The sequence below is a fragment of the Galeopterus variegatus genome, unplaced genomic scaffold (assembly GCF_000696425.1).
Source record: "Galeopterus variegatus unplaced genomic scaffold, G_variegatus-3.0.2 Scaffold102, whole genome shotgun sequence".
NCBI lineage: Eukaryota > Metazoa > Chordata > Mammalia > Dermoptera > Cynocephalidae > Galeopterus > Galeopterus variegatus.
Genome location: NW_007726213.1, coordinates 335,323 through 358,730, shown reverse-complemented (window position 1 = coordinate 358,730; position 23,408 = coordinate 335,323). Strand labels below are relative to the sequence as shown.

Sequence of the window (23,408 nt, the reverse complement as noted above, 5' to 3'; positions counted from 1 at the left end):
TTTCTCACTAAACTCTCCTTCTGGAATGCCTATTAGATGAATACATGACTTTTTCTTCGTGTTACATTAAGTCTATCCTTCATGTAAAAACATCCTGCCCACATATGCCATCTCTTTATACTACATTTGGTGTGATTTTCTCAGCTATATCCTCCAGTTCCTTAATTCTCTCTGGAGCTGTATCTAACATGCAAAAAAGTATAGGAATAAGAACACAGGCTTTAGAATCAGTTTGCTTGAATTCAAATCATAAATCAGCCACCTACAAGCTGTGTGACTTTGAACAAAATGATTTACCTGTGCCTTGGTTTCCTCATCTTCATTATGAGATAATATTACTAAATATCTCATGGAGTTTTCTGAGGACTAAATGAGTTAAATGTATGTAAAGTGCTTAAACATTGCCTAGTATTGTATCCATAATGTGAGTTTTAAATTTTATTGAATAAATCTGTAACTCCTGGAAGTTGCATTCATTTTTTTTTGCCTCATATTTGTATGTTCTTTTTTTGTAGTGTACTTATCACTGATTCCTTTACCTTTTATTCGATGTGAGTTTTAAATTTTATTGAATAAATCTGTAACTCCTGGAAGTTGCATTCATTTTTTTTGCCTCATATTTGTATGTTCTTTTTTTGTAGTGTACTTATCACTGATTCCTTTACCTTTTATTCCTTCTTTTATGGTTTTAGTCATTTTTATAGTTTCTGTCAGATTGTTCTAGTATCTAAAGTTTTGGGGATTCTGTCAGATTTGTTCAGCCTGTTGATGAATGCTTGTGGTGGATTGTTTCACCATGTGTTTTGTAATTTTGGACTGTAAGCTCATTAATGGCTAGAGCTGAGGGCCTATTCCTCTAGACTGATTTTGCATTGTTTCTGCAAGATACCCCAGAGGTATCATTGGTTTGACACCATTTCGTATATAATTTTTCAACTTTAGGGGTTTTCCAAACAAAATACATTGGTTGTAAAAATTCAAACCTCAATCATTATAAAAAACACATCTCTACTGACAGCCTTCAAATGAGCCTTGTTCTAACTACAGGCATGAGTGTTTGTCATCCTGTGCTGATTGGCATGCTTTCTTTTTTCTGGCGTACTCTAAATATGAAGGGTACTGACCTCTGAAGTTCAGCTTTATGTGTGAGCTCTCATTTCTAACTCACCTACTCCCTTGGGTCTCTTACTTAAGTAGTGGTATACATTAAATGCAGGGTAGTGAGAATGGTCTGTGTATGTACAGGGAAACCACAGTGTACGATTGCATTTAAAAACAGTAATAAAACTGATTAAAAGTTGATCTCCTTTTTATTAGGACCATGTGCTTGCACATCTGACAGTATCAGTGATAAAATATTCTTTCCTGGGAAAAATAAAATCTGTTAGACTAAGTTATTAACTATTGCCTGCAAACTGGGGTAGACTGCTCTCTCTGCCCCAGCTTTGGTAACTGAATCTCCCTCAGCGTGTTAGCATCCTGCTAAGAGTTCCACAAACCCTCAGAAAAGCAATTGTAGAGAATGAGATTTTGGATTTCAAATTTCTAGAATTAGACTTCTCCATGATTTTATATTCTCTAAAATTTATCTATGAGATTGTTAAATACCTTTTCTATTTTGTCTTCAGAACACATCATTTCTATTTGCTTATGGCACTGTTGTTGATAGAATGACTTAAGTTCATTTTCTTTAAGTAACATTTCCAACTTCAGATATTCTTGTCTGATTTCTTCTCGATTCTTGAACAAGCAGTTCAGAATGTCTTGAAATCTACCAAAAATAAAACACATTGCAGAATTTCACTAATTTTGTGACAAAGTTTACTCAAAGAAATGTGTGGACAAAAGAATATATATCACTCACAAAATTATACTCAATGATAAACAGTAAGTGGGTTAAAATGACTGTTTCCTATTACAAAAATGTTTAGAAAAGGTTATTAACTTTATTTCTACTACGTTTGGTATCTCTCTCCCTCCCTCAAGGAAGATCATGTTAATAGAAATATATAGGTAGCACCAGGCCTCTGATATTAGCAATATACTGCATTTTGTCTATGCTTACATCTATATGTAATCCAACTGCTCAGCAAAAATAAAATATTTTGTGTTTGTGGGAAAAGGATGATAACCTGGACCTGTACTATCACAATTCATAAGGCCCCACCAGCAACACAGCATTGTGTGCTCTTTCAGTGCTGGCTCACTGTGAAGAAATAAGCAGTGGGAGGCATAATCATATGGTGCCTCCATGGCCCCCTAGGGAAAGTGAGAGAAACAATTTTTAGCTTTAGAATTTGTTATAGTGAAAACACACCATATGTTTAGGTATCCCCTACAGCCTGGCTAAGAGTCAACTGACACTGTCAGGACCCAAAACATCTAAGTTTACAACACGGTAAACCTAGAAAAGCTGCCAGTGTGCTTCCTCCAAAGGGCAATATAGATCTAAAGAATCTAAGTTGGGGAGTTTGATTCAGGTCTCCTAATGCCCAGACTTCAAGCTGATTAACTCCTATGAAAACACTGGAAGGAAACTGCAATCCTGCATCCTCCAGGGTCAGCACTACATTGATCACAGTGATACTTTAATTTTATAAAAGTATATTTGTGCTTTTAAGTCACAGATGAGCTCTGAGCTGCAGTAACAGTACAAGCAGTCACATACAGGCAAAAATCCCAAAGAAAAATTGACTGTGAAGCCTTTAACATAAAATCAAGTATGTGAATTTAAAAATAAATGTTCTTTGGTCAGAATTTTAGATATATTTGTAAGGATCTGTGGTAAAGACACTGCCTATTTACGTCAGTAGTTCTTAATGAAACTCTATAGGGAATGAATATAAGCCACAATACATTGACCTTATTGCAGTTTTGTCAAACTGATAAATATTTCATAGGAAGTATGTACAGACATTGCAATTTCATTGTATTATATTACACCAACACTAATGCCAGTAAATGAATTGATAAGTTATCTTTAGGTTATACCCAAAGATAATTTCTTAGTTTTTTTGTAACTTTTTATCCAAGGACAAAGTTACATATTTATTAATTTTGTAATTTTGTGGTCCAGACTTATTTTAGTTGGTGGTATTTACTAATTAAGAAGGAAGGAAGAAAATAAGTACCAAAGGTTTCTAGAGAGCTCCTTTTTTAAAAAAAAAACTATCATTTTAACATGAAGCCTTCTAAGGGATTGACTAATATTAACGACTTTCTAGTCATTTAAAAGATGTAAGTTAACTAGAGACAAAAATCTGCACCAATACTTTTACGTAATACGTAATAAATATTAAACTCTACAGAATCTTTTTGGCATAGTCACAGTAAAGTTTTATAATTACTCATTATAAAGAACAGTTATATTTTCCATTTCCTTTTGAATATTAGCTTTCCAGTAGCTTTGACAGACAAATACTGTATATTCTTCCCTTTATCTGTTTAAACTTCATAAAAATGTTAAGTATTATGGAAAAAGATTCTGAAAATTCATGGCATTAAAAAAAGTCCTAGGGCTGGTCAGTTAGTTCAGCTGGTTAGAGATTGGTGGCTTGGTGTTATAACAACAAAGTCAAGGGTTCAGATCCCTGTACCAGCCAGCTGCCAAAAAAGAAAAGGAAAAAAGTCCTATGTAACAGAATGATTTATATGATAAAAGATATTTCACATATTTCTTTCAGAAGACAGTTGCTTTTGAGGAATAATAACAAAGATTATGGGGTACACAATTTTATCATTATTTCCTTTATAAATACTAGTAAATTATTTAACATGTTGCCAAAATTAAAATCAAAGTTTTTAATTGTTAGTTAAAAGTCAGGTTGAAATATGAAAAATATCCAAATAAATACTTATTTCATAGCTAAGGTCACCTCTCTCCCAAATCATTTTACCAGAACGGAAGGTTCAATGAATTAAAGCTATCGACTCTAGGAAAGTTTACTAATCTGTAAGGTTTTAATTGGTAAAGTAGACCTGGTTAAGTAGTGCTGAGCAATTCTATGGAAGAAATTATTCCAACTTTAAGAAGCTGGAGACTTCTTTAATTTTCAAGAAACTTGTAGTAACAGATATCTGGTTTTATGAAGACCACTCCTATGTTTGACTATCAAAATGAAATAACAACAACTAATGATAATACATCAGAGTTAAAAGCTTTCTTTGATGAAAGTAAATGAATAATAACAAGTCATTTTACTTAAATAAATTTTTAAATGACACAATAAAATTGGTGGGAATAAAAAAGCATCATAAGACCAATAAAAAAATAACAACAATTATCTTAAAATGGGCCATTAGGGAGATTAACAGAAAAAACTTAAACACACTAGCAATTCTCCAGTATAAACAGAGCTCTTGCACTGTAGCAATATATAGGTTGATTTTATACTGCATTAAAAACTGACTGTCATTCATAGAAATAACCATTGCAATTACTTATGATGTTTGCAAAGTAGCATACTGTGGGAACGCAAGGATTAAGACTTGAAAGATGTGAGTTCTTCCAGTTATCTGTGAGGAAGCAATACCTCCCTCAATTCTTTTTCAAACAGTTGTTGTAGTGAACAGATAAAGTTAATATGGGTCTAAAAAACATCAAAAACTACAAAGTCATATATAAAAATAGTACAAGTAGTTATTTTAGCATCTGGGGTCAATTAAGGCAGAAAAAAATATTTTTTTCATATCAGGTAATTTTATGTAAAACTTCCACACACAAGTGCAATTTTAAAAAGTCGTTGCAGCTGAATCTAGGTTGAAAGCCATTGCTAACTAGAATCTTCCAGTTTTCCATATGGACACCACGACACTTTCTTCAAATTCTAGAGTTCCAAAATAGTATGATAATCATTGACTTAAGTTGTGGTTGGCTTCTCATACTAACAATAGACAATTGGCTCTGGAGAATGTCAAATAAGTTTAACTTTACTGAACTTTAATCAAAGTTGAAGAGATCCCTTCACTACAGGGTCTCTCAGAGCCTTTAACATGCTGATATACTTTGGAAATCTCTTAGATTCCCTAAATAAGGAGTAATTACCAAACTTGATTAATCCAGCAACTCCTTACTGTCTTCCTAGAACTACTCAAGATGAACATTTCTTGATCCAGTGTCCCAATTTTAATTGCTTGAGGAAAAAGTACTTTTGAATTCTATATTATTAACTACTTCCTGTTTTTTTAAAAAAATTTATCTGCTTAGAAACTTAGTGGGAACCTATCAAAATTCTGTATCAATTTATATCAGTGAGACATGTTCATTCAGTGTCCCAATTTTAATTGCTTGAGGAAAAAGTACTTTTGAATTCTATATTATTAACTACTTTCTGTTTTTTTAAAAAAATTTATCTGCTTAGAAACTTAGTGGGAACCTATCAAAATTCTGTATCAATTTATATCAGTGAGACATGTTCATTCAAATAATTAACTATTTATACTCAATAAGTGGATTGTTAGGGCTATATACTCAATAAAATAAAGGATAGATTTATATGGACTATACAAATAATGATAATGACAGAGAAGAAAAATTTGAGCACCACTAAAAATTAACTTCACAAGTGACATAATTGGCTTTACCTCTTCTATCTTATACCTAACTCCTGGTTCTCCTCACTGTCTGTAAAATCACAACTAAAGTTATCTGATCTCCAAAGTATGCAATATAAAGAGTAATCAGTGACTTCCTAAATTCAGCTGAGAATACACACACAAACACACACACACACACACACACACACACACACACGAAAGACATTTAACAAATGATGATTAATATCATCATCTAGTCAGATAAGATATGACTAAATTTTAAAACAATAAATTCCTCAAAATAAGATCTTAATGTCATTCTTACCTTTCGATTTCTTTTCTCTGAGGGTTTGAAATCATTAACTTTGCTTTGTCATTTTCATCAGTAACAGCTTTTTGTTCCTCATAGGCTTTTAGCTTTTCTTTTAACATTAAAATCTAGTAGAGAGAAAACACTAGTTAAAATATAAAACAAGTTATTTGTCTCCATTTACATGGCCACAGCAAAATTTTAGCTGTGAAAAATAACTGAATAAGCCAGATTTCTATTGTAATAGGAAAACACATTAAATTTTTGAAAAATTAGGATTACAGAATCCTATATATGAAGAACTAATGGGGTTTAGCATAACAATGTAAACAGTACACTTACCTCTGCCTTCTGCTCATTACAGATCTTTACATATTGAGTTATATGATTGTCGAGGTTAAGAACATTGCTCTTCAACTGTTAAAAGATAAAAATTATGATTGTGTACAGAGATAATAACCACATAGTCATATACACAAACAAAATAGCATTACATCATCATTAGTTCAGTTCCATGAGTTCAGAATTTGTGACAATTACAAGCATGTGACAATCATAATCAATTATGCTCATGTTTAAAATCTACAAGAGGATATGCTAAGCTTACTAATAATGCAAATGAAATTACTAAAAACTTGCCTTACTGGGAAAAGGTACTTTTAAGCATTCATTCACAATATAATAAAAATGGCCTATTTCTTTTTCCCCTATCTTCAAACAAACTCAGAGACAATTTTACGTTCCACCCATTTATGAGTTCAAGTAGTTTTTACTGAGTTCTTATTATATTTTATCCTTTTTATAATGGTATGAACCCATTGGCATCTATGGAATGATGCAGAGAATATTAAACATATTATTCCAAATACTTGATTTTGAGGCCCTCCCCATTTCTCACTTACATGACTTAGAATTAAGTACTTAAAACTCTCTGACCTTGCTTACTCATTTGCAAAGTGAAGTTAAAAATGTTTTCTTCAATAAGCTAGTAGAGGATTACATGAAAAACATGTGAAAAACCTTTGTATACTCATATAGTACAACCCTTCACAATTAATTATATTAACAGTATATGAACATTTCTCTCAGGATGATAATAACCTGCTCATCTTCAGGCACATTATGGGAGTAGAAGAGGGGAAAGAGAGAAAAGGAGTTGTCATCACACCAGTTTAACTCTAGGTCTCCTCCAACCCTGAGATCCTGTGATTTTAAACATACAACATGTTTGACTTACTTTTCTTTTTTTCCCTTTTTGTCTTTTTTTACTGACGGGTAACGGGATCGCAACCCTCGGTGTTGCGCCCACACCGTGCTCAGCCAGTGAGCCGGAACTGGTCTCCACATGGGATCCGAACCCTCGGCGGGAGCGCCACCGCGCTCTCAAGCGGCGCACTCTCCAGTGCGCCACCGGGCCAGCGCTTGACTTACTTTTTTAAAAGTACTACAAACCTTTGGCAAAAATACTGACCTAACTAATCATTATTATATTTATGTCTCGAGATATATAGAGATTGGCACATCAACATAATTGTGAAAATAAATTATTTAGAAAAGGCTATTTCCTTCATAAACTAAGGCAGATATTATACCTATTTTTATAGATGAAGTAACTGAGACTTGGAGAGATTAACCAACATGTCCAAAGTTTTCAGGTAGAAAGTGTTGGTGCTTGGCTAAAGCAGAGCATCATCCTTGGCTGCAACAAATGTGTTAAAGCCCTGATCAGTTACTCCAGGGCGTCATCCAAATACCATGTGCCATGATGTGGAAAACGTTGGGAAGACAGGCAGTAAAGCACCCTAGCTCCCAAAAGATTGAATAATAGTATCTATTATATAAATATATAATTAAGATGCCTAATAGTTAAGTTAATGTTCAATTAACCAGGTTAGTAAAGACATGTCTGACCCTCAGCTGCCTAACTCATTAGTAGAAACACAACCCTATTTTATAATTTTATTAGAATTATAAAAATAATATGCACCTAATACCCTCAAAACAAAGGTAGAGCAAACACACTTACAGAAGATTTAATGTCCTTTGCACGGTTAGCATACTTAAGAGTGTTATATGTGTCATCGTAGAATACAGAGGAAGGACTAACAGCAGCTATCATTATAGTTTGACAGTTTCCTCCAAGAGAGTCCTTTAACAAGCGAGTAAGCTTACTATTTCTGTAAGGAATATGCTGATTCTTTCTCTGAAAGAACAAAAAAAGAATTCTTATGTCATTTTCCACATTTAAATGCAAACCTGCTACCACCTCACTGTAAGAACTCAAGCACTGCCCAACTTTACCCAGACTTAAGATATAATTGGTGACTGAAATGATGAAAATCAATCTTAAAAAACTATTCAATGAATATATAAAACAAATATCCTGTTTAAAAAAATCTCCATGTGAATAAGTATGAACTTTAGTTCACAACAATGTAGCAATATGGGTAAATTAGTTGTGATAAAAGTACCATGTTAATGTTAAAAGTTAACAAAAGGGGGAACTGGGTGTAGGTATATTTAACAAAATCTTTTCGTATTATCTTAGCAACTTTTCTGTAAATCTAAAACTACTTGAAAATGAAGTGTCTATTTACAAAATATTTTTCATTTTTAAAAAAGAAATTAAAATATAAAAGTAAAATATATGCCCTATACAAATATACTAGAGAAATAATAAGAATTCTGCATGGCATAGAGATACTTCTCTTTAAGTAACCATTTAACATTAATATAAGATAAACTGTAATTACAATGTTACAGATACTTCACCTGAAATCAGTTAATTTCTCAAGATTTTCTTTCACTTAGAGATACAGCTCTAATTTTCCAAAAAGTACAACTTCTACATAAAAACAGACATTATAATGTTAAGCTTAAAGCAACTCAATGTTGTCTAATGAAAATCCTAATATAGAAGAGGAAATCGAAGCTAATCAAAAAGGGAAATGACTCACCTCAGGTCACACTGCAGGTAAATTCACAGAGTTAGAAATAAGTACTAGGCCTCCAAAGTCCTAGTAGTACTGTGTGTTCCACTACAAGTCTTTCTCAAACAGTATGGAGTGTGCACTGCTGGTGTTACTTAAAATAATTTTACATGTACAAGACATGCATTAAACACGGACTCATAAATGACTCAATAGGAGTCGTTATTTAAAAATTAGGGGGCTGGCCAGTTAACTTAGTTGGTTAGAGTGTGGTGCTAACACCAAGGTCAAGGGTTTGGATTCCCCTACTGGCCAACCACCAAAAAAGCAAAAACTGAGTATAAGTACATATGGCAAAAATCCTACGGATGGCTTAAGTTTACAAAATCAGTCTCTAATACCATGCTGTCTGCTTACATGTTTAAGATTTTAACTTAGAATATAAAAGATATCTTGCTTTTAAAATTTCATGTGATTTCAGCAACTTGCCTTTTGTTAAAGACTCTCCCAATCATTTTAATATACTTCATTGTATATCAAAAATTAACATTTTGAACAGTTGAACAATAATCTTCCTAAGGCTTATGAGGCTGGTTTAACTTAAATTATATTTTAATTTTTAAAAATGGAAATTATATTTATAAATATATAAGTTGTCAAATACACTGTGTTCTAGTAACCATTTCTGGCATATGGTACATATAAAATATTTTTAAATGTCCCACCAAAGCATCTAGTAAACATCATTCCATTAGGTGATTTCATTACATTTTATATCTTAATTCTCTCTGTCTTAAAAAAAAAGAAAAAAAATCAACACGCTTTAATATTTAACCCATTTTTACAGTAAATAAAATACTAACAAGAATAGAATTTAGTTTTTCTAAAATATATATTTTTTTCTTCATGCCAATTCGGTGATCATGCTTGTTGTGTAATAATCATTAAATGGTCACTTTAAAAACCAAGTTCAAAATAAGTGATGAGGATGTACCAAAAAATATTAACTGTTAATCTAATATCCATTACTTTTCATTTTAACTAATTCTGATTATAAAACTGAAAATTAAAAAATAAATACAAGAAGCACAGCTTTATTTGATAGACTGGGCTCTCTGAGGTCTTTGATCTGTAAACATTATTTATATACTCTTGAAATTTGATTTGTAATAGACCTTTAAAACAAAATTACACTAAATAGTAACTTTTTAGGAATTCTATTCTATGTTTCAATATCAAACTTCAAAATATTTAACAAATAAACACATAGTACCTACCTTTGTATCTGCTAAGGCATTGATGACATTCCCAAGAGCTAAAAGTGATCTGTTAATATTTGTGCCTTCTACAAACCGGGCCCCTTTAGCACTGGTAGCACTGGCACGCTCGGAACCTGCCAGGTCAATGAGCAACATCTTGGCAATATGGACATTTTGATTGATACTAGCTGTCTTATCTTGTTGTCGCAAGTAAATCTGTTTTGAAATCACAGGAAGACAGGGAAAAATGAGGATAGGATTTAAAAATAATAAAAGAGATACACTTTATTTTTAAAAGAGTATGAAACCAAGACTATTTTCATTAAAAAAAAACTGAACAAGGTATAATCTGACTATTCAAGAGTACTGAAAGTAATTACCAAAGTTGACAAAAATATGAAGACAATAAAGCTTCCTATATGTGAACAGGAAGGAAAATAGCTCTTGACCTGACAGAAGGTCAAAACAACTGCTGTGTGTGTTCTGATATCCCTTGAACCAGAACGTGGAATTATTAGAGGTTATGGTGGGGCTCACAGATACTACAGAAATAGTGTTCCTAAGAGAAAGCAAAAGGCAGTGGTCAGGATGCTCTGTATGTCTCCAGGGACTGTCGCCAAAGGAAAGCTGAATTTGAACGTTAACCCAAACTAAAGAGTAAATTTATTCTAATCCCCCAAACAGCTATAGATCCTTCTAATTAAGAAAAAAAAGTGGTAAAGTATATTTGCATTTTTAACTGCCCAGTAAAGCATAATTTATTCAACTATTATAAGCTACTTTGTTGCAGTTTAACTGAAATAAGTTAGGTGGCTAACTTAAAAGAGATGAGGAAGGTAAGCTATTACTCCATTATAAAACCCTTTTATTAAGTTTTTTTATAAAACAGGGTCCAAGACATTCAGGTAAATCTTGGTGTCACAGATAAACATTTCTCTCAAGACCACTGATAGATGAAGAGTCAGTGGTAAGAACAGAAAATATTAATGAAATTTTGTTGACAAGTCTATCTGAATGGCTTGATTGCCTCAGATATGAATACTTTTCACTGTAAAAATTTTTCTTAAGGATAAATTTCAGATAGAATAATCCAGAATGAAGCTTTATAGAATCACTTGGATATTAACAGGACTAGAAACTATAAGAAATAATAGCAACTAACCTGTGCTCTTTTTGGAATTGCATTCCTAAAAAGTATTTTATCAACTGAATTATACTTCCTTAAGGAATGCAACTACCTACACGGTCCTCATGGTGAAATGTTTGAAAAAGTGAATCAGAATCTTCCCAATTTGTTTCTGTAAATCTAAATCTATAGAGAGAAATCTAATTCTGAATATAAGATTATCTATTGGAAAGATGAAATATTTTCACCAACTGAAAAAACAAAACTAAAAACTTCTATCACTACGACTATATCTTCACAAAAGTGAAAATTTGTGTTTTTGATTTATGTCATCTTAATTCTAAATATTCTTGGTGATAGAATCTCCTAAAAGTGACAAAGTAAAAGAAATACTGAGAAGTGAAGAAGTCTACAGAGTAAGATTTTTTTTTCTCATGTATAAAAATTATCCATGAATTTGGTTTCATTTATTTTAATTCAATTTTAAGAGTGATAGTCTAGTGGCCTGTTACCTGGAAGACAGCATGAGAACGAGAAGATGTAGCATTCATATCAGTGGGATGTTGTGTCCTGTTTTTGTTTCCATTATCCAATAACTGTAAAATTTCCTCTGAGGATCTGGGCTAGAGAAGTTTAAGTAGGAGAAAAGTAAATTATCCATTTATCTTTAAATTTTTCAATAAACTTTCAACAAACAAGAAGACTTTTAAAGGTAAAAAAGAGTAGAAAAATGTTTTCTATAAATTCAATCCTATTTCCTATTAAATATTGACCATGTATCATCTGCATAGTACTTCGGTGTTATGGAGAAATAAAATACAAAATCTGTTGTTGAAGGGATAAAATATAAATGCATTAAGCAGAATAACACATGGCATTAAATGTTCAAGCAGATTTTTGATAGAAAAGTTCACTGAATTATTTCACAAGAAAAGAAAATAAGTCTAAAAGTATACGCTGATCATTTAAATTCTGCACTTCATTGGATTTTTTTTCTCACAGGATGGAAAATAAGTAAATGACTTGTAGAAATGGCTAAATAACCACATTGACTATTTCAACAGGGAAAAGATATATTTATAAACATACCTGGTGTAAAGTCAGCCCCTGAATGACCACCCCTTTTTGGGCATCTTCCCGAACAGCAAGTGGCCCTGAATTTACTAAGAGGTCACGAATCTGTTCGTTATATACCTTAAAGTTAAAAGAACTTCTTTAGCACTGATATCAAAACAATAGTGATTACATCACACACACATTGCTGATTTAAAGTAATTAGAATTTTATCTTAAGGACAAGCAGCAACACATTTTCATTCATCTCACTCCTTGTATCTCGTATTGCCATCAATTTTCTACCACACTAGAAAATAGAAGAGTTTGATTACCTAGGTTTGAGGCTGAAACTTCAAGTAGGAGCCATTATACCCTCACCCCATAATTCCTGACTTTATGACTGTGGTTAAACAGAGATAAGTAAGATGACTGAATTGCCTTTTTTATTTCCTAGAAATATATGCAATATATGGTCTCGGGAAATTCTGGTGGATCTGAAATAGAGGTTTTATGAAGGTGGTATGATTTTTACTAGAAAAGATATTATTTCATGATGCCCAAGTAGTCCAAACTTTTTAAATTTTAGAGCTTAAATGTTAAAGAAAACCCATACTCAAGAATGGATGGTATTGTTTCATTTATCCTTCAATTACATCGTTTAACGTATAATTAATAATGATAAATTCCAAAAGGGGAGCCCCCCTTCATTTGAATGATAAGGGAACTAAGGCTTTAAGAAATTAAGGGATTTGTCCGTGGTCACAGAAATAATAGCAGAATAGGAACTGCAGCCTAGATATTCTCACTCTAATGCATGATATTGAATACACATCTGCACTTTATATCTCTGACCACTTTTAAAAGTAATTCTATAAGTAAAGTATAGAAATAGCACTATTGACCTGATTTCATGAATTCATTAAAGGCATAAATTTACCACTTGCCAACCAAATAACAATTACAACTGTTACATGATTTTACATTACAACTCACATGATTTTTTAAAAAGATACATTAAGTCTTTAAAAAATTGTTTTGTGTTATTTTCTTCCATTACTAATAAATAGCCCATAGGGAGAGTTCATGCTGACACAGTTCTCGACAAGAATGGAACCACTTTATTAAAATGTAATAAACTCTTAAAATTAGTAAAATGATAATATCAAGATAAACTTATAGTTCTTATTTTCTGATAAGAAACAGTCACTTTTCTATTCTTCCCTTATCGCCTTCAATTATACCAAACAAAAAAACCAGAATGATCACTTTCAAGCTGGTCTATTCATGAGACTCACCTGGGAGCTTTTAAGAAACACAGATGCTTCAGCCACATCCCAGACCTATTTAAAATATCTAAGAGGTGAAGCCTAGGCGTATCTATTATTTAAAAATTCCATAGGCAATTCTAGTGCTCAGCTTGAGTGTAAAACCATATTAGACACTGTCATATTAAAAAAAAAATGAGAGCAGATTAAAAGAAAAAAAATCAATAAAATTATGAAAATAACCAAATTTCAAAATTCGCCCAGTTATAATAGGAACTAAGGAAAAAATAATGAATGCTGCCACCCTTTTTTCCTAATTGAGTTCAGAACAATTCTTTTCACTACGTAACTACAGAAAATGAGTTTTATTTCTCTTTTACCTCTAAGTTCTATAGACTGAAGAGGAAATTTTAGCAACATAGGTATTTTAATCAATCTTTGAAATAAACTCTGTCAGTAGAAATCAAACTACAAGATGTTAATGAGAGAAATTTTCTGACACAAAAAACGAACAGGCAGTGAAATCAGGGTTTTATGTTTCTGCACTGGTTTCTGAATCATTATCTAAAGGCAAAGTTAGACTGCCTGCCATTTAGTTACCATTTGTTGAATGCCAGATATTAAGAGAGTAGAAGGCCTAAAAGAATAATGGGGTATGTAAAAAGGCAGCCTGAAGGAGCCCAACTGGCCATACCTTGCACAACTTGAATACACAAAAAATGATTATGAAAAATCTATTGAATAAAGTACAAATCCATGAGTGCATACTGACATAATAAAGGAAAGGGAAACCTTTTCCCTACAGTAGAAAGCCAATGAATAAACGTAGAAGAAATGAAGGAATGTAAAAATTATCACTATCAGGCTGGCCAGTTAGCTCAGTTGGTTAGAGAGTAGTGCTGCTAACACCAAGGTCTGGGGTTCAATTTCTGGCCAGCTGCCAAAACTAAATGAACAAATAAACAAACAAAAACCCCAGAAAATAAATAGAAACTAAAAATAATAATAATGGTAATAAAAAATTTTTTTAAAGTACCATCATAATAATTATTGATTCAGGCATGAATCATCAGTGGATGCTAACACTAAACTAATAGATAAAAGTTTGAGGAGTAAGAAGATACTTACATTGTCTCCCCATAAGGTATTTACTAATTATAAAGGGCAAAACAGTATCATCAGAGTGGAGAAATATTATGGACACCATACGGAAACTGATCCAAGTTAACATTGCCAGTAATGGGACCAACTAATTGCATAAGCCTCCTAATATGATGCAATAAGAACTCAACATCACTTCTGTGGTGTTCCTGCCAGTGCATAACTTGAATCTTATCATGACAAACTCAAATTGAGGACTTTGTGATAGTGTCATAAAATACAAAGAAACACACAAAAAATTGCAAATTAAGGAGACTGACGAGATATAACTGAATTTAATTCATCATCTAAGATTTTCTTTTTTAGTAAAAGGCATTAATGAAATAATTAGCAAAATCTCATTAAGGACTACAGATTAGATAACATTGTATCATTGCTAATTTCCTGCTTTTGATAACTATTCAGTGGATATTAAGAAAATTTCCTGGGTTTACACTGAGCCTGCAACTTATCTCTAAAAAAAGAAATACACAGACACACACAGAGAAAGCAAATGTAGTAAATGAAAGGAAATGTAGTTAGCACATGGGGTACCTGGGTGAAGAGTATCTGGAAGTTTTTTGTACTATTCTTGCACCTTCTCTATAAGTCTGAAATGATGCTAAAACAAAAAACTTAACAGGAAGAGTAAGATGCATAACAAATACTCAAGACCAGAAATTTTAACGATTTTATATACTCATGAAAAAATTCCTACATAATAAAAATTTGAAAGACCCATTTAAGTAAAAATTTCTCAAAACTATTGGTTAAAGAATGATATTGCCAACTTACCTCCAGATAAGAAACTGCAGTACTACATACTTTCTCTTCTTTAATCTCATCCATAGATTTATAAAGGTCTAGCATTGTTAGATACATCACCCCAGGTTCAGCAGCTGATCCTAGCATCGTGTGGGTCTTCCCAGCTCCAGTGGCACCATAGGCAAGTACTGAGTTTTTATGAAAAAGGATCAAAGCTCTTTGTTATGACATGTAACACTATTACATCCACTGCCTAGTGAATTGTTCCATCTAGATATCACTTTAATCCCAACAGATCCAAAACTATAGTCTTATCCTCAAAACCTGGGAATTTTAGTACAAATCTACTCTTACTCCTACACTTTCTGTTCAATCATTAGTTTCCCAACCTATTAGTCTCAATATTCTTTTTTGGGGGGTGGGGGTAGTGGGGACAGCTGGCCAGTGCATGGATCCGAACCCTTGACCTTGGTGTTACAATACCATGCTCTAACCAACTGAGCTAACTGTCCAGCCCAGTCTCAATATTTAATTCATCCCTTGATATCTTCATGAAAAAGAAATTCAAAAACTAATCTTAATTATTCCATAGTCCTACATGAGAAAGTTTAGATTCCTCACCTTGAATTATAAAGCATTACAAGAGAGGGTGCTCATGAAAAAGAAATTCAAAAACTAATCTTAATTATTCCATAGTCCTACATGAGAAAGTTTAAATTCCTCACCTTGAATTATAAAGCATTACAAGAGAGGGTGCCTGCATACCTCTCCAGCCTGTTTCTTCCTTGCTGTTATCTTGGAATACTAGATTACCTGATGTTCTCACTGTTTGCTGCTCCTTTTCTACTTCACTACCTTTGTCCTGAAAAGTCCTTCTACTTAATCCAGCTACAAAACTTCCACCTGGTTCCTAAGCACTTAGCAAATGTGACTTTTCTGTGACTTCCTTGATCATGCTAGACAGAAACATCCACTCCCTCATTTGAGCCCTCAGTGTAGTCTACACATCCACATCCCTCTATTTTAACACGTATCACACTGTATTTCAACTGTGAGCTCCACAAAGGCAGAGGCCATGTATCCTCTGCACACAGCAAATCACCTGGCACAAAGCAGGTACTCAACACAAGATTGCTGAATGAATAAATTCTAGATAGAAACCATTTGTAAAATTCTTTTTAAATTCTTGTTTTAAGCAAATTATTTTGTTTCTAAGATTCTATGCCTACAACATAAAAGTTATATACTTCTCCAATAGCATAAAAAATCCACTCTGAATTACATATGGCAAACACTCATACTATATTTAGCTAAAGCAGTAAGTCCTTCTACTATTACTAGTTGATAATATTTTTATAAATTAAATCTCTTTGCTAAGCTAAATGTTAACAAACTACAAAAATACTTTTCCACAGAATAAATTAAACTGATGTGTTTTACTTTGTTCTATTTTATATAAGCTGGTACATCAAGATGTCTTAAGAAAGCTAAAGAAGAATATAAAGTAAAACCAAAAAGAAACCAAAGATTCAATATTAGTTTGGTAGAGATTCTTTTTTTTTTTTTAAGTCAATAAAAATTTTAAAAATCTCTGGAGAGAATATAAAGTCTCATGAACAATATAAAGAATATCTGTTTAAAAATGGGAATCACAACAGTCCCAATCAATAAACCACATTCCATCCTTACTTGACCCAAGAGTAAGTCTTCTGTGATAAAACTAAATGAGTCAGTGAAACATGTTACAGTTGTTGGGTGCCTTGGGGAAAATGTCATAAATACTGATAATTACCAAAGATATTAATAATGGTGCTCGATGCCTTGTAAACATTGAATTAACTGTCCATTTTGGGTATCTCTTTTTTTAGGAAATCAACATGGCCTTTTGAAAGGTAAATTACTATAGCCTCTCCAAAGCACTAGAGATGCTTCTTGGGCTGAAAATATGCTAAAATAACACAAGATTCTCAATTAACAAGGGGTTTCAACATTTTTATTTCAAGGTACTGTAAGAAAAATGGTGCTGCAAACAAAACTGCCATGTGTTCAGAAATGCCTGACTATTGCTTAGGTATAGATAATTGTATAGGTAAGCAGTGGGAATATAAATTATGAGAAATCCGGTATCAGTTGAAAAAAGCATGTGGTTTAATAGCATAGGAAATTGTAAGGACTGACTGGCTATGGGGGCCATCGTAAGACCCTGAAAGAAAGTTTCACAAATAATATGTAAGTTATATATGATGACTAAATTTCAAAGAAAGTCTATATTTATAGTCAAAGGTGACATTTACAGTCAAAGAATTTCTAGCATACAAGCGTCTTAAATTTGATTATATTTAGAAGGGGCCAAGTAGGTTTCCTTCTTAATGTAAAAGTGAAATCATGTGAAGAAATAAAACCCCAAACCGAAACAATTACCTGTGCAATTATATCCATTCAAAAAACTACGAAGAATTGGCTTAGTAGTGTGTTCAAAAACTTCCAATTGAGTTGAAGTTTCATCAAAAACAGCATCAAATACAAATTTAAGATCTTTATTTTGTCTCTTTAAAATATCTCTATTTTTAGTTTTCTTTCCATGGAAAAAACTGACTTCTTCTTGTTTGGGATCAAAAATTAGGATATGTTTATCCACAACATGGACCACTTTATGAAATCCAGCTGCTTTTTCTTTTGTGTTTTCAGGACGTACACGAACAACTACTTTCATGTGGTGACAGAGGTCTTCCTCAGTGACAGACATTGTTGACTATCTTGATTCTTGTTTATATAAATACCTGAATATTTCTCTGAAATTAAAAAGTAAAATAAAGTTTTAATATTAGTTCTATTTATATGCAAAATAATTGGCATGCAATATTCATTAAAAAAAGGTATGAATTTGATTCTATTCACCTTGTAAATGTTACTGGAGGGGGATCACAGATATGCACTTAAATACTCTAGAACAAAAAACTAAATGGCACACACATACATAAAACCATGACAGAAATCTCCTTACCTAAAATATTAGTCAGACTTTGGGCTTCAGCTTAAACTCAAATACTACAGATGAACCACACACATTCACAGCTATGCTACCCAAAAACTCAGCTTTGATTTTCACAAGGCTCCAGCATTATTTTAACTTGGGTCATAGGGATGGACAGAAAAGGATCTCTCAGAATCATATCAGGGTAATAACAGGAGAGCCTTGGCTTGTGACCTATTTTTACTAAAAGTGATCTTGGCTACAGTCTCTTGGCAGTGAAAAGTGGTATCTCCAAGCTGGTCTCTACCTGTATCTCAGAGACCAAGAGGGTTAAAATAGTTCAAGGATACATCAACTAGCTAGCTCAGGTGTGAAGGTGATAGAGATAGGATATACTGCTTGGTATATTCAGAGGTGCTAGTCTCTGCTTTCTAATGATATGCAAATTTAAGAAACATCAATGATAGGTTTAAAAATTATGGTCCGACTTGGTGATTGCTTCATACAAAAAAAGGAAAAGTAAACGAACAAACAAAGATCAATAATTTGGAAGCCTCAACTATCCGGAAAATAATCTAGAATCTAAAAGTTAAGACCGCCCCCCTGGCAAAAAAAACCCCAACACACCCACAAAACAACAACATTTGAATAAGGACTTGAAGGCTTGCAGGAGGTAAGGGAGTTAATATGATCTAGCAATCCCACTTCTGGGTATATATCCAAAGGAACTGAAATCAGTATGTCTAAGAGATGTCTGCACTCCCATGTTGACTGCAGCATTATTCACAATAGCCAACATATGGAAACAATCTAAGGGCCCATCAACAGATAAACTGATTTTAAAAATGTGATATATACACACAATAGAATATTATTCAGCCTTTAAAAAGAATGAAATTCTGTCATTGTGACAACATGGATGAATCTAGAGGACATCATGCTAAGTGAGATAAGCCAGCACAGAAAGACAAATATGGTATGATCTCATTTATATGTGCAATCTAAAAATTCAAATTCATAGAAGTAGAGAGTAGAATAGTGGTAACCAGAGGCTGAGTGACATGGGGTGGGTAGGAAAAGAGCAAATGTTGGTAAAAGGGTAAAAAGTATAATTGAGACAGGAAGAATAAGTTCTGGTGATCTACTGCACAGCAAGGTGACTATAGTTTATTATTAACTATAGTTAATATAATGTATTGTATATTTCAAAACTGTTAAAAGAGTAGATTTTAAATGTTCTCACCACAAAGAAATGACAAGTATGTGAGATAATGAAGATGTTAGTTTGATTTGCTCATTCCACAATGTATACATGTTTCAGAACATATTATACCCTATAAATATATGAAGTTATTATTTGTCAATTAAAAAGAAAAAGCACCCCCAAACAATGGCGTTTGAGTAAGGATTTGAAGGATGTGAGGGTTAGTCATGCAGATATCAGGGGAAGCACTTTCTGAGAAGAGCTAGCAGAAAGGCCCTAGGGTAGTGCTTGGTGTGTTAGTGGGAATGAAGTGAGCCAAGGAGACAGTAGTAAGACCTGAGATGAAAAATGTAGGACATTAAAAGAACTTTGGCTTGTACTCTGAATAAGAAAAATAACTATTGGAAGGTTCTGAGCACATGAGTGATGTAATCTGATCACTCCCACTGGTGTGTAGATAACATACTTTAGGGAATAGAGACTAGCCTGTTGAGGTAATATAGAGAAGAAAGAGATGATAGTGTCAGCTCAGAACAGGGTGGTAGCAGCAGATGTGGTAAGTGGTCATTCTGGATATATTCTGAAGGTAAAGCCAACAGAATTTCCTGATAGGCAAATGTGGAGTACAAGAGAAAGATAGGATTCAAGAATAACATTGTGGCTGCAGTATTGGAAGAATGGAATAGCCATCAACTGAGATGGAAGTAACTGAGGGTGGAGCAGGTTTTGCAGGGGAGGGGGAAGATCAGGAGTTCAGTTTTTGACATCTTACGTCTCAGAGTTTTAACAGATATTGAGGTGGAAATGTCAAGGCAGTTGGGAGCCAAGTTAAGAAAGCAAAGGCTGTCTTAAGAGTTTAAGTGCAGTTTTAAACTTTTAAAAGTTTTTAAAGCTTAAAATTGCATTAAGCCTTTTGGGAAACCTTTAAAATCAAGGAGGAAACAGTGATCAATTGTGTTAAATCCTGTTAATAGGTCAAGTACTTACTGTGAACTAACTATAGGATTTAACAACACAGAGGCCAATGAGAAAAACAATTTTGGGGTAGTGATGGGGACAAAAACCTGAATGGAGGATTCAGAGACAGTGAATATAGGAAGTACTTCTGCAAAAGGGAGCAGAGAAACGGTGTGGGTGAACAGGAGAGGCCGAAAGATGATTTGTTTGTTTGTTTTTTTAAATGGGAGAAATAACAGCAATTTTAAAGCTAAAATGTGTCAGAAAACCATATACTTCTGGACAGAATTCAAACAAGGCCAAAGCAATATAAAAGCAGCAGATGCCTTTTTAGGATTCTGTCTTTACCCAAAAATAGAAGGCTGAAGAGGAAGAGATAGTCATTTGGATTCTAACAGGTCCCAGGGGAATTATTACTCTGCTCTTTCTTCATCCTTCAGCTTCTATCTGGCCAAGTCCCACAAAGCACCTATACTTCTATGACCTTGGACGAGTTACTTAACCTCAGTGTCTCAGGTTTCTATTTGTATAAAAAAGACAATAACACCTCATAGGATTGTTGTGAAGGCTAAAGAGATAACAAATATTCAGTGTACTAAGGTATTCAATAAATGTCAATTCTCTTCTCTGTCTGTCCCTACTCCTGCCTCTTCCCAAGGTGACCGACTGAGTTCATCCTTCAGTGTTTCCCAATGGGCTTATGACTGGCACTTTGAGTAGGTAAATTCTTTGTTTTGAGCTGCCCCATGTATTAGAGGATGTTTAGCATTTCTGTCCCCTGTCTATTAAAGGCTAGTAATGTCCCACATTCCTTGTGATATCAAAAACTACCTCGCATACACATTCCTAAAAGATCTTAGAAATAATCAACAATGCTTTGACTTTAACAGATATACTTCTAAGAAAATAATAGTTAAAATATACACAATTGAAATGATTAAAGAAAGCCCATAAAATACGATGTGATTATTTCAAAAGAAATCTTAGAATCTCAAGGTTGGAAGGTATCTCTTGCTAATTAATTAGTTAATTCAATAAGTTAACTATTAGATGTTGGAGCCAGACAGCTTAGCTTAAAATCCTAGCTCTACTACTGCCTATGTTGTAAAGATTAAGTAAGGATTAAGCACTTCGAACAATGCCTGGCAGAGAGTATGAATTACAACTGTTTGCTATTATTGCTATTATTATTATTTACGGTACAATGAGGGAAACCGTAACAAAATACTGACACAAATATGTAAAGATTTAACTGTGACAAGTGCTATAGGAGAAAGGTTAACAGTGCTATATAATACTGTAATGGGGGATTAATATAGTCAGAAAGCGTCCTAAAGGAAGTGACTGGAGCCGAGAGCTGAAGGATGGATAGTTACTAACTAGGTAAAAAGCACATGAGGAAGGAAAATAAGTTATGCATTTAGTAAATATTTATTCAGTGTCTTTTATGTGCTAGGTATTTTTCTGAGCCCAGAGATAGAAAGGGTCAGGAGTGTGTAAGCAGACTCTTATTTTAGGTGAGGAGGAAAAGCTTCCCTGGCGAGGTGACTTTTGAAGAGACTGAAGTGAGAGAATGAGCAAGTGGCCCTCTGGGGCATGAGTGCTTCAGGTGGCCAGTCCAAAAGCCCAAGTACACAGGCTAATTGGCTGCATGGTCAATTTGCTTAAATCTCCTGTTTCTTTTAATTGTTTAGTTTTAGATGAATGGATGTAATTTCACCTACAGCATCTAAAAAAACGTTCAAGGGTATCTTTACTCCCTTCTGCTGCAGCTGGAGAGAACAGAGAGGAAGGGAAAGGGATGCATTAAAAAGATAAAACTGGATAAGGGTGGGGCCGGCTTAGAGGATCAATGCGACCTGGAGTTTAGATTTGATTTTGAAGCTAATTGGAAATTATTAAAAGCATTTTAGAAGGCAATAGATATTCAATTAACAACTTGGGGAGACATTTTGACAATTTCCTAAAGAAGTTTAAGAAGTATAATGTCAAATATAACTTTGTTTCACAACCTGTTATAGATTTTAAGAATGACGTTAGTTTTAATTTTTAAGGTATCACATATTTCCCTACTTTTAAAAAACAAATTAGTGAACATAATATTCTTAATAAAAATGCCTAAAGTCAACAGAATCATCAAAATGTAAAAACTACTCTGTTCAAATATACTGACGCCACATCTTCAGGGATTAATGAGATTGTTCTTACATTAATACACGATGCCTCTTTCTTTTCTAACATGGCTGACTAAAAGAAGTGGACATCTAGTTGATTCTGAACAAGGCACACAAAGAGCAAATTTCCTGACCATGTTTAATATGGAGACAGCAAAAGAAGAGCCTAAATATTGTGTGATAACGTGTTGATTCACAATTCTTTTCAGATAACTGTTCAGAAGACAGTATTACAGCCTCTGATCAATTTTATTACATCTACTCCTAAGTGGTATTTGTTGAATAGAATCAAAAGAGCAAACTGGTAGGATTTCATTGGCGGAAATAAAACATGAAGGATAAATACTTCCAATACCATTGCTCATTATAATAGAAGGGTATTTGTCTAGTTTAGAGAAAGTAGTGTAAAAAAGAGTGATGAAGGAGCTTCAGTTGCTAATATAAGAAACAAAAGGGTTGGACTATATCATATCCGAAGCCTTTTTCAAGCTCCAAAATTTCATGATTATTATGCATGATTAGAAGAGGGTACAAGAGAATGAGAAGAAATGACAGCTGATGGGACTGTCTATTTTTACTTTATATCCCTAGTCTCTTATAGTGTCTGGTATATAGTACATTCTCAAATATATGATTAATAAATGAATTAATAAATTATAAGAAGTACACAGAGAATCCAAAAAGCAATTTACCCAAATAGAGGAGAGGCAAACA

General features: G+C 33.3%; 1 protein-coding gene across 1 annotated transcript in view; it reads right to left on the bottom strand.

Annotated features, from left to right (window-relative positions):
• The window catches only part of KIF18A (kinesin family member 18A), a 76,282-nt gene that overhangs the window by 51,281 nt on the left and 1,593 nt on the right, over window positions 1–23,408 (bottom strand). The window contains exons 2-10 of the mRNA XM_008584157.1: window positions 17,807–18,177; window positions 15,416–15,573; window positions 12,250–12,354; window positions 11,673–11,783; window positions 10,053–10,250; window positions 7,872–8,048; window positions 6,188–6,262; window positions 5,861–5,973; window positions 1,609–1,771 (exon numbers count right to left, since the gene is read on the bottom strand). Of these exons, the coding sequence (XP_008582379.1) occupies window positions 1,609–1,771; window positions 5,861–5,973; window positions 6,188–6,262; window positions 7,872–8,048; window positions 10,053–10,250; window positions 11,673–11,783; window positions 12,250–12,354; window positions 15,416–15,573; window positions 17,807–18,131 (1,425 nt within the window). The 5' untranslated portion in view covers window positions 18,132–18,177. The remainder of the gene's footprint in view (window positions 1–1,608; window positions 1,772–5,860; window positions 5,974–6,187; window positions 6,263–7,871; window positions 8,049–10,052; window positions 10,251–11,672; window positions 11,784–12,249; window positions 12,355–15,415; window positions 15,574–17,806; window positions 18,178–23,408) is intronic.